This window comes from Sparus aurata, chromosome 24, assembly GCF_900880675.1.
Source record: "Sparus aurata chromosome 24, fSpaAur1.1, whole genome shotgun sequence".
NCBI lineage: Eukaryota > Metazoa > Chordata > Actinopteri > Spariformes > Sparidae > Sparus > Sparus aurata.
The window spans coordinates 1,932,229-1,943,459 of NC_044210.1; the positions used below are offsets into that span (position 1 = coordinate 1,932,229).

The 11,231-nt window shown below is 39.9% G+C and overlaps 1 protein-coding gene across 3 annotated transcripts; it reads left to right on the forward strand.

Annotated features, from left to right (window-relative positions):
* The first annotated feature begins 4,993 nt into the window (after nucleotides 1–4,993).
* Nucleotides 4,994–8,070, forward strand: LOC115576845 (uncharacterized). Of its 3 annotated transcripts, XR_003982955.1 has the most exons (5): nucleotides 4,995–5,806; nucleotides 6,401–6,614; nucleotides 6,731–7,327; nucleotides 7,495–7,659; nucleotides 7,776–8,070. XR_003982955.1 is itself a non-coding variant. In XM_030409431.1 (3 exons), exons 1-3 carry the CDS (start codon nucleotides 6,823–6,825, stop codon nucleotides 7,787–7,789), a joined length of 684 nt encoding a protein of 227 aa, XP_030265291.1. In that variant the 5' UTR covers nucleotides 5,822–6,822; the 3' UTR covers nucleotides 7,790–8,070. The 3 variants fall into 3 exon arrangements, 1 of the variants encoding a protein (XP_030265291.1); XR_003982954.1 differs by having other exon boundaries at nucleotides 4,994–5,806; nucleotides 6,401–7,327; XM_030409431.1 differs by lacking the exon at nucleotides 4,995–5,806 and having other exon boundaries at nucleotides 5,822–7,327.
* The last annotated feature ends 3,161 nt before the right edge of the window (nucleotides 8,071–11,231 follow it).

Below are 11,231 nucleotides of genomic sequence, written 5' to 3' on the forward strand. Positions count from 1 at the left end.
TGTCATTATTTTCACCACAACCTCACATGTGTGACTGTACAGTTATTTTTTCATTTTGACATACTGTATTAACACAATGGACCTAAAATCACAAAAAAACATAAAATAGTTTTTTTACTGTAAAAACCACAAATATGCTCAACGAACCATTTTTATTACTTATAATGCAAATATAAATTGTTGTTTGCTAAATCTGTGCATAAGTTTTTGAAATTTACAAAGTTATATGTAACTATTTACATTTAAATGCAGGCAATGCCTCAGGATCAGGTCTGCCTGTGCTCCTCCAGCTCAATGTAAAGCTGCACTGCCTGCTTCACATTCGGCCCTCTCCTTGTTGTTTTGACTCATTAAACAAAAAAACGACTCCACTACACACTTAACACACAACATAACACATTAACTATGCACTCCAAACATGCTAAATGTCACAAATCTCCCAACTCTCAAAACTCGCGATCTCTGTCGCTGCCTCTCTGACTGACACTGCTGCTTTCACTTTTCCGCCCCGTCCCTTCCAAATCTTCCCCCCCCCCGCCCTTAGCAACCAAATCACGTGATTTGCCATGTAATTTTGTGATTGGCTGGTGTGGTGCCTTTTTCCACCAATAGGAACATGTTTTTTTTGCTTGCACTTCCTGCTTGCGGACACGTCCGTGAGGAAAACCCGATCTCTTTTCCCTCTCTTCCTGCACCAAACGCGCAGCAAACGTGACAGCAACGTTAGCGAAAAAGTGTGGCATACATAATACATCGTAACTCCAGTTTTACTTGGCCTATCAACACGATTTAAAAACTGGCATATAGTTTGAAGGTTGCTCTAACATAGAGAGTCAGAACAGAGACTCACAGAGGCTCCGTCTCGCTGCTACGTCATCTTAAATTAGTCACGTGATTTTGACGCGCCGGCGCGTCAATCGACCTCAGAGGGTTAATCCAGCCACATGATCCATTTGAACCCACAAAGGAAAAAAGGATAAATGCGCAGCCTCCGTTTCCTTTCTGATTGTGTCCGTTCGGAGTGGGGGGGTTTCAGAATGGAGGGGTTTCCCCAATAGACTTTTCGGAATAGCGGGGTCTTTGAAAAAAAGGGAAACCCCGCCATTACGATGAATTGAAGTCTATGTTCGGTTTCGGAAAGGCGGGGTGTAACCGTGCCGACTGCCGCAGCCTCTTTCCCCTCCATGTATTCTGCCCTCAGCACCTCTGCCAGCTGCTGCAGACTTACCTCCGGGCTCTCCTGCTGCTGGTGCTCCTTGAATAAGATGCGGGCATTGATCCCAGCCAGGTCGAGGATGTTATAGAAGACCGCCATTGGCTATCTCTCCGCCTTTGACGGAGTACTCCCTTGCATCTGGTCCGGGACGTCCACGCTGTACTTGGTGTTGTTGTTGTACATTACAGACTCTGGTTTTGCCTTCGCCCCACTGAAGGTGCCCACACCTGTGCAGGTGCTCAGGATGCAGACAGTCTTCCTTGGCTGGTACACAGTCAGAGTCGCATCATTTCAGCACTTCGTGTTGTGAACAGTTCCGCTCGCTGTTTCATGGAGGGAGGAACTCCTGTTGTTGTTTGCCCATGGTGCCAAACAAGCTACTTAATACAACTATATAATTATTAACTCACAAGTAAATTCACAAAGAGGCACAGCTGGAGACCGCTAACACAGTTAGAGACAAGAGGGACAATGAAAGCAGCAAACCACGCGAAAAATGGAACAGTGAAACCTTGCTAAGTGATGTGTGGTCAGTTTGACCGCTTATGGCCGAAATAGGTTTACATATCATATTTTGTGTCATTTATATAAAAACTATTCAAAGTTCAAATACAGACACTTTTAGGAAAAGTCAGTAACAGCAGTATTGCATTTTTTCAGTGTTGTATTTTCTCTATAGGCTAAGAGTTGATGTTTTCCTCAATTCCTAATGTGTACAATTAATGAAAATAAATTAAATGTTAAATAAACTTTATTTAACATGGTAGATCCTTTTGTATTATTTTTCATATGCAGTTATGGTGCAACATTTTGAATTGGGACATTGAAATTAATGGGTAATGGTGGTAAGGACTTGGTGTTTAATAGCTGAACAGTGGTAGTTGGCCCATATCATTTCCTGTTATAGACTGACACCGGCCCCCCACCACAGAAAGGAAAGTTGATGTGGCCCCCACCGAAAAAAGTTTGGGGACCCCTGCTGTAAATCATTGGTGGTGATACAGTGCAAGGACTGTATTGCCCAGATATTATACAGGATCTTGTTTGCAGGAAGCTGGCATGCTCTTCCCGTCTTTCCTGTATATGGCCGAGCCTGTTTACCAGAGGATGCTTTCATTAAGCACAGTACAGACTACCCACACATTGTTTGCTCAAAAGCATAATAAAAACCTAAGCTAAAAGACATCAGTCTAGCTTGTCTTTTCCTCACCCACCAGGGATCTTCAGTGATGAGGGGGGCATCATGAGCAACACAGTGGCCACAGACGAGTGTGATGCAACAGAACGGGGAGTTCCTGGGTCTGGAGATGTGTTCATTTTTATGTGCAACTATTAAATTACAGTGTTGGCCTTTTTTTCCAGTTCTAGCATGAATGATATGTGTGAGCAGCCCCCCACATACACATATATACTCACACACACACACAAACATTGTATTTGTGTTTAATAACCGTAATATTAATATTTACAATCAATATTAATTGTAAATCAATGAAACAGTAACATGAATTAACATTTACCATGTACTAATTTGATAGTAAGTATGACATTTGTTGTGACCGTTTTATCAATTCTCTATTTAATTTGAGTATTCAGTTTATTTATTCTTAGTTATTCTTCAGTCCTATTGTTTGTGTGTGTGTGTGTGTGTGTGTGCCCCCTACCACGACCACACAAACATAATATTCACGTTTTTATTCTTAACGTTGATAGTGAAGCTAAATCCATGAAATGTTAACATCATAAGTTAGTGATTATTATAGGCTTCTAACTAATTTCTGAGTAAATTCGTGGGGAGACAATTAACTAATCAATTATACAGTTACGATAAACATGTAAATGCACAAAATGCATAGAATTATGTTATGTGTTAACCATACAGTCTATGGTTAAACGTACTTGTTAATTAAGCTTTTATTTTGGTGATTAACTAACTTCCGCTTGAGACTTCCGGTATGGATTGGATAAATGGGAGCTTTTATTTTGGTTTTATTTTGGTGATTAACCAACTTCCGATTGGGACTTCCGGTATTGATTGGATATATGGCGGCGCCCTTGCCGGCCATCTTGACTGCAGATGGGTACTCTTGGGGGTGCCCGCTCTGCTCACTCACACACAGAACAGCTGTCTGTCTCTCCCTCAGTCATTCAGGTTTGCGGTCTTTTCCGTTAACGTTTAGGGTTTATTCAGCTTCAGGTTTGTTTTTACTTCTGTTTGTACTCACTTATTAACCAGTAGAGTTCTGGTAAACGTGGGTTCGTTCAGACGTGGTGCTTGGTAGAATGTGACTCGCGTTGTGTCTCTGCCTGTCGGAGATTTTTTTTCTTTTTTTCTTTTAACCGTCAGCTGGCTCTCTCTCCCTCTCTCTCTCTCTCTCACGCACTGAGTGTCTGACACTTTCTTGCTGTATTTCATAAAAAATAAAGGTAGTAGTGGTATAAATAATATTACAAATTAAGCTATACACACACACACACACACACACACACACACACCTGGTGTGGAAATAAAAAAAATTAAAAAGAACCAAAAAAATAAATAAAAAAATCACACTGATCATAAAAAAAAGTAGTTATTTTGAGTATGAAAACTCTTGTTCATTACATTTTACTTCATAATTGAACTGCATGTGTTGTATTCATTGTTGCAAAACTTGTTCTGTAAATAGTTTGTTTGCTACCGTGATCAAAACATTGATCTGAAGCTCAATGCTGATGCTGTTCTGTAAATAGTTTTCTAATCAGCAATAAATATAAAAATTTCTGATCAACCCATATCAATTGCGTGCTTAAAATAACATACCGGTTAAAACCACGCCCATTCAAAGACAACCCGACCCACGTCCTGGTTAAACTCCGCCCACTTCCGGGTTAGGACCCGCCCATTCCGAGTACAAATACAGATAAAGATAATTCATATGGTTAACAGATACAGATACAGATAATTCTGTACTCGCTCATCCCTAGCTGTTACCACTTTTAAATGTGTTGTGACCTTGTGTGAATGCCAGTGTCAAGACACCCAAGAACTGATTGCTCACTTGAAGGAGCATATTGTAGAAGGACGTGCTGTAAGTTGTCCTGTTAGAGGATGCAATACTGATTTCCGGGTCAAATCTTCATTTACTGCGCATATTTCACGGAAACACAGAGGTTTTACAGACCGCAGTGTAAGTAATGTGTACAGAGAATCTGCTTCACATCCGTCAACATCTGCTCCAGCTGAGTCAGGTGACTTTGCCCCTCACTGTGATGTAGGTCCAGCGACAGACACAGATGAAGTCGACGTGGACATAAATAAAAATTTCAGTGGTCTTTACCTAAGAAACGCGAGTTTGTTCTACTTCAGATTGCTGAGGCAGTTCCTTCTGCCTGCTTCAACTATACAGAAAATTGTTGAGGAAATGCAAAACATAAATAAGTTGGGTAAAACATATACTCTTTGAGTAAACTTAGTTCACTGCTATAAATGACACACCATTATCAGATGAGGACGTAACCAAGGTTTGTGAGTCTGTCAAGGGATTTGATCTGTTCACTGCATGTCATACAGGGCCAATGTGAATAGCTTATTCAAGAGCCAAGTCTTTCAAATAAAAATTCAACTATGTGGAGCCCAAGAAATTGTTTTTAGGAAGAGATGAGAACAGGATAGATAGGTTTGCCTATTATGTGCCTGTGAGAGAGACTCTGAAATGTTGGTTAGAATCTTATCTGTGGCAGAACTGTGTGTCAGGAGAACACTCACCCAAATCTCCTTCAGATGTTCTAAGTGACACTTGGAACATCAGATATTCAAAAACAATTATTTGTTTTTTCTCAAAATCCATCATGTGTCAAGTTAGTTCTAAACCAGGATGCCTTTAAAGTAGTTAAGCCTTTAGGCTCTGCCAAGACAAGACATAAAGTTTTAGCTGTCTATGCACTTCATGTATATAGCAGATAATGTGTGGCAGTTGACTCTGCAGTTGAAAGACATTGTGGACATGATATGTGCTCAGAAAATCTCTGTCCCTTTAGGTTGCATACCTTGATGTTCTTATTCAAGAATATTTATTTATTTTTATTTCATTTAACCTTTGTATAACCAAGAAAGTCCCACTGAAATTAAAAACCTCTTTTTTAAGGGAGTCCTGGACAAGAGGCAGCAAAAAATACACAGAAACACTCAACATACAGATAGCAAGTAGAATTGTAAAAACAATTAACAATTACAATTATAGAAAACAGTTACAAGTAAATTAAAATTATAAAAAACAGTTACATGTAAAGGAGGTCGTCACAAGTGCTCTCAGCCTGAGCCATCAGTTCAGTTATTTTCCACTTTTTTGCAGCATGTTCCATGTAAAAGGAGCAGCATAGATGAAAGCCCTTTCACCCAATTCTGTGTGGGCAAATGGAACAGACAGCAACAGCTGATCATTTGAATGCAAACTGTAAGAATCAACAGTTCTCCATGTGATTTAGAGTCAAAAAAAGCTCTATTCCCAGAAAGTGGCCTGAAACCAAAGCGTCATTATTTACGTCACTACCCAGACATGATTCTGAAATGATGGCCCCTGATCAGACTATGGACAATGCGCTTTGAAAGTAAGCACAGTTATTTCAAGAGATGTGCAAGGAATTTGAAAAATTTCGAAAACCTCTGCCAGCTGTAACAGGTGTATCTTTCAGCAGAATCAATGGGCAAGGCTGTCTTCCAAGTTAAAGATGGTTCTCCATTTTACTCAGGACTATACAGTAAAGCCATTCAAGATGCAGTCAGACAATTTGGCTTCACTGAGACCAACACAAAGGTCACAGTAGAAATTCTATATAAGGGAACGTCATATAAAAAAAGGGGAAGAAGGGCAATTCCTTTTCACAGGGAACATTGACTCTCTGCAGTTTGGTGAACTAGTGCTCATTTTGATTAAAAATGAGACTATTCATTTTCTGATGTCAGTGTAAACAGCATAATTCGTTTCTGAGTACCACCTTTACTCAGTGAGGAAAGACAATGAAAAGATGCTGTGTCTGAACATCAGTGACTTGATTGATTTCTATCCATTGCCATCTTGACATCTTAACATGAAAGATGGATACCAAATATAGTTCCTTTGAAACACAGTGTGTTATCACATTATTAACTGTCTTGGACTGTCATTCTGGGGTTAATTGTGTTTTATTTACTTTAATACTCAGAAATGGATGATGCAGAGCAGATCAACATATGCAGTGCCATCACAAAGGTGTTGCCAGACCTCCCAGCCTCAATCTTAGATATTTTAGTGGAGACACTCCAATCATCGGGGGTAGAGACCACTGAGGATTTTCACTTCATTATGGAAGCTGATCTTTCAACACTGAGACCAATTTAAGCAAGAAGATTGGTAGCTGCCAGGAAACAAACCAGCAAGTAATTTTGACAGCCTTTTTTTGAAGTAGGTCTGATTCCATTCTTTACAGAATAAACCAATGAAGGCCATAGCCAGTCAGCATTGTCTTTTCCATCTTCCTCAACATGCTCTTCAGTCAGTCTCTCCCCGTCGTCCACCCGTTGGATTACTGCTGCAGACTGGGTTGATGACTTCCAGATCCCATGGACGAAGTTTCCTTAAGGCTTGATGCAGTGTTTAGAGAGGGGGAAAAGGCCAAGTCCACGGCTACGTAGAGAAATGGTCTGGATTGTTGTTACTGAAATGATGAAAGCCCGTGACTCTCCCAATACAAAAGCCTCCACAGAAGTTGCCAAAAAAAAAAATGATTGCAAAGTATCCACAGTCACTACAAGATGTCATAGAAAAGATGTGGTTGGACTAGGATATCACTCACTAGTCATGCAGTCACAAGCCGGAATTGAAAATGTGAAGCGAACTTCAACACCAAGAATAAAGAAGCGCAATCAGGGGTCAGATGACTGTGACACAGATGAAGTTCCAGCTGAACAAAGGGCAGCTATGCAGGACACCTATGGTTGCATAAAGTGGGAAATGAAATATATGCTAGTGAGTGAGACACCAGAAAGCCAACAGGAGAGAAAAGACAAAATGAAAGCGCTCAGTGAACAAACTAACTTCACCCTAGGCAAGGTTGAAAGCTTGCCTGTGACACCATGCATCATTGTATGTGGTAAGTGTTGATAATCAGTTTCACTAAGCTAATGTTAGGAAGTATTACATGAAAACTGTCATGTGCTGTCATGTTTTGAAGTGCTGCTTCAAAGCCTAGCAATTTTGGTGAGACTGCTTTTGGATGGTAATGGCTGGTCTGCTATTCTACCTGTCTGTTCTTTGCAGGAACGTCTTGCTATGCCTCAAGACAGTTCATGCTGAGTGTAGATGGCAAGGTTGTGAATGACCACATCCCCAACTTCATCTCTGCCATCTGTTTGATGTTTGGAACCTACTACTGTCTCAATACCCATTATCCCATGGATCTGGGCTCCACACGTTCCTTCATAGGTAAAGACATTATTTTTATTTTTATTTTTTTTTATTAATTAATTAAAATGATACATTTCCTTGTTTAGAAAAAAAATCTGTTTTTTTAGTGATTGATTATGAAATTATGTTCAAAGGTGTTTCTTCATGATCAATCCTGAGAGGGGCACAAAAGTTGAAACAAAGAAGAACAAGAAGCAGCTGTCGGTGAACCCAAAAGTCCTCACCCTCATTGCAGATCTCGCTGACCAGGATTGGAGAGGGACATGTTAAAGATGGACCTATCCAACTGAACTGTTAAGTCTGACCTCTTGCACAGCGCTAGCTGTGTGAGCCAGTATGAAATGGTGTACACAAGGGCTGCAACTAATCATAATTTTCATAATCAAGTAATCTGTGTATTATTGTTTTGATTAAATGATTATTGATTGATTGATTGATTGATTGGTTTGGTCCATAAAATGTCAGAAATGGTGAAAATGTGGATCACTGTTTTCAACGTCCCGGGGGATGTCCTCATATGTCTTATGTCCAAAACAGATATTCATATTTTCCTGTCATAAGAGGACTAAAGAAACTAAAACAGAAACTGACTCAATTAATCGATTATGAAAATATTTGGCAATTCATTTAATTATCCTTGCAGCTCCAGTATAATTGCTGTACTTTAACTGTTAACCATTGAGATGCACAACAGTATTCTTTGTTTTCGGTCGACTTAAGAGTTAAAATAAGCAGTTTTAAGTTACGTTAAATTAAGGTGAACTGGCTGACATTTTCTGTGTAATTATTAATGCCTATTGATAACATGAACAGTAAGCAATAAGCAGCAATTGTGTGTATTTTTTGCCATTTTTGTTAGAGGCTGTACTTTCAGTTAGGTCAAACAATTTCTAGGTATTACTTGAACAATAAGATCAAGGCAACAGCAATTTAGTGTATTTTTAATTAATTTATTTTTTGGCCATTTTTGTTTGAAGCTGTTCTTTCGGTTACTTTAAAGGTCCCATATTATACTGTTTTTCATCAATTTCACACAGCTGTCAGAGGTCCAACAAATCTGTATTCGATATGTATTGCCACAAACACATCCGTGGTCCTGAACTCCAGCTGTCTAAATGTCGCTCTGCTGAGCTCTGTTCACAGCACTCTGTTTCTGTGCCTGCACCTTTAAATGCTAATGAGCTCCGTCTGTCAACACTAACTTGGGGAGCCTTGCATGCTACATCAATCTCAGGGAGAGGAAGCCCCTTATGCTAACGGTAGCACGCGTTAATGTTTACTGTGGATGTAGCACTATGGCTCGCGGAGATTTTTTCGTTCAACCGAACCAGTCGGACCCAGAATGGGACCCAGAAGGAGAGGCTCCGGAAGAAGTACAGACTCTATGGCTGCGGCAGGACGTTTCAGAATGGTCAGTGTGTCTGAATAATGTTAGTTTGTTCTATGTGTTGTTACAGTTACCACCATGTAGCTAATGGCTAACAGCTAGCGAAAGCTGTGTTTGTCTCCAACACAGTCTCCAAACTATTATACACTGTTCGCATCGTCTCTGTCTCCAGTCTGCACATGTTTCCAGACTTTTTACTGTAACAACCAAGCTCCAACGTAATATTATTAACATTAAACTTGCTTCAAACGCCATTGCATAGCGGACCGAAGTGGCGCTAACTAGTTAGCCAGTTTCCAGCTGACTTCACCATTCTCGTCGGCAACTGTAAATACAATCAAACCGTGGCGACACTTATCGGTGGCTCGGGTGCAGTTGCTGGGTCCGGTATGGTTGAGACTGATCTTTTTACGCGGATCAGTTTCGAGGCAAAGCCAGCTTTGTACTGACCCTCGTTACTGAAGCAGTTCGATGTAAAGTGGTCAGCACACACATACAAGCTAACACGAACTGCAGCCGGCACGTTGTCCTTAAAAATGAAACACAACCACTGTCTCTTCTGTTGTTCTGTAGCTGGGACAGAATATAGGCACTTGATGATTATTACAACCATCAACAGAGTAATTTGCGTGTCTACCTCTGAGCGACAACGTTGCGAAACACTGCTGTCTCTCCGCTGGACACACCGAACTTCACCTCGGGGATGAACGCCCCCCTCTCTGATATCTCCGATTACCTCAGAGGAGGTCGGCCTATGATAATGGCTCCTTTCGTTACGTAACGAAAGGAGCAGAATCTGAACAGCCTGTAGGAGCGCCGTTTTACCAGTGGGTGGGCTGCAGAGATGATGCAGGACTCGCTTGTTTTCCTCATTCTGGGAGTTGGCAGGCTTTGGGAGGACCAGTTTATATATGTAGAGACCAGAGAAAACATGTTTTTTATGATATGGGACCTTTAAACAATTTCAGGGTAATACTGACTTTGATTACACAATTGTGGCTTCTTGTTTTTTTGTTATAAGAAGCAACTTTTTAGAGCATTTGGCCTCTAAAAGTCAAGCTGTCTTCCAAGTTAAAGATGGTTTATCTTTTTATGTAGTACTGTACAGTAAAGCCATTCAAGATGCAGTCAGACAATTTGGCCTCACTGAGACCAACACAAAGGTCACAGTAGAAATGATGTGCTGTCACTCTGCTGTCTCCATGCAGTTTGTTTAATAGTGTTTATTTTGATTAAAAATTACTGTGAGGAAAGACTGTGAAAAGAGATGTGGTATCTGAACACCAGTGAGTTGATTCAAGTTTGAGTTGTGTTATCCAGTTTTGACTTGGTTTTTGTTCCAAGAAGCAACCTTTCGGAATACTCAGTAATTTGAAGTAATTATGGTACTAGTAGTAAGTTTGCAAAGCTTCTTGGTTATTGATGCATTGCAGTTGATTTTGAGGTCTTACATTATATTAGGTTTACAATATATCACAGGATACGGAACAGAACGGAAATTCTGTAAATTATACCGATTTTTTAAGTTTACCATATAAAGGTTTATACTATAGCTGTTATTTTAAAGGAAAATTACTGTAAACAGGTTTACGATAGATCTGTTTTTTACATAGTAATTTACCGTAAACAAAACAGTTTTCAACCATGAAATTTACAGTTCCTAAAAAAAGCATACTGTAATATCTTATACATGGTCATCCTATTTACTATGGTAGTTTACTGTAAAAAAGTTTACATTCTACCTGTTATTTTTTTACAGCAAATTACTGTAAATAGGTTTATGATATATCATTTTTAATAGTAATTCACCAAAGTTAGAATCCCTTGTCAAAACTCAGTTTGACAATTTGAGTCGCAGAGCCACCAACAAACAACATGATGTTTATTGACATGCATATGAATAATCTAGCGGTGCAGCTGTACATCCAGGTGCACAAGAAGCTCTAAGTCTGCATGTGTGCACCCCTGGGGAAAGACAAACACAGGAGAAATCTATTAAGTTCAGCATTTCATAATATTCTGAAAATTACATGCTTGTGTATGTGAGGTAATCATTAGACAGTGGCATCAAGTGATTGACATTAGCCTGGGTTTCAGATACTGATCAGCACGACAAAGAGCGAAGGCATGTGTATTATTAGCCGCCTGTAACACAATCTAAAAGTTTTCTGCGGCCTAACGGGTTGGTTTTACAAAAACAACA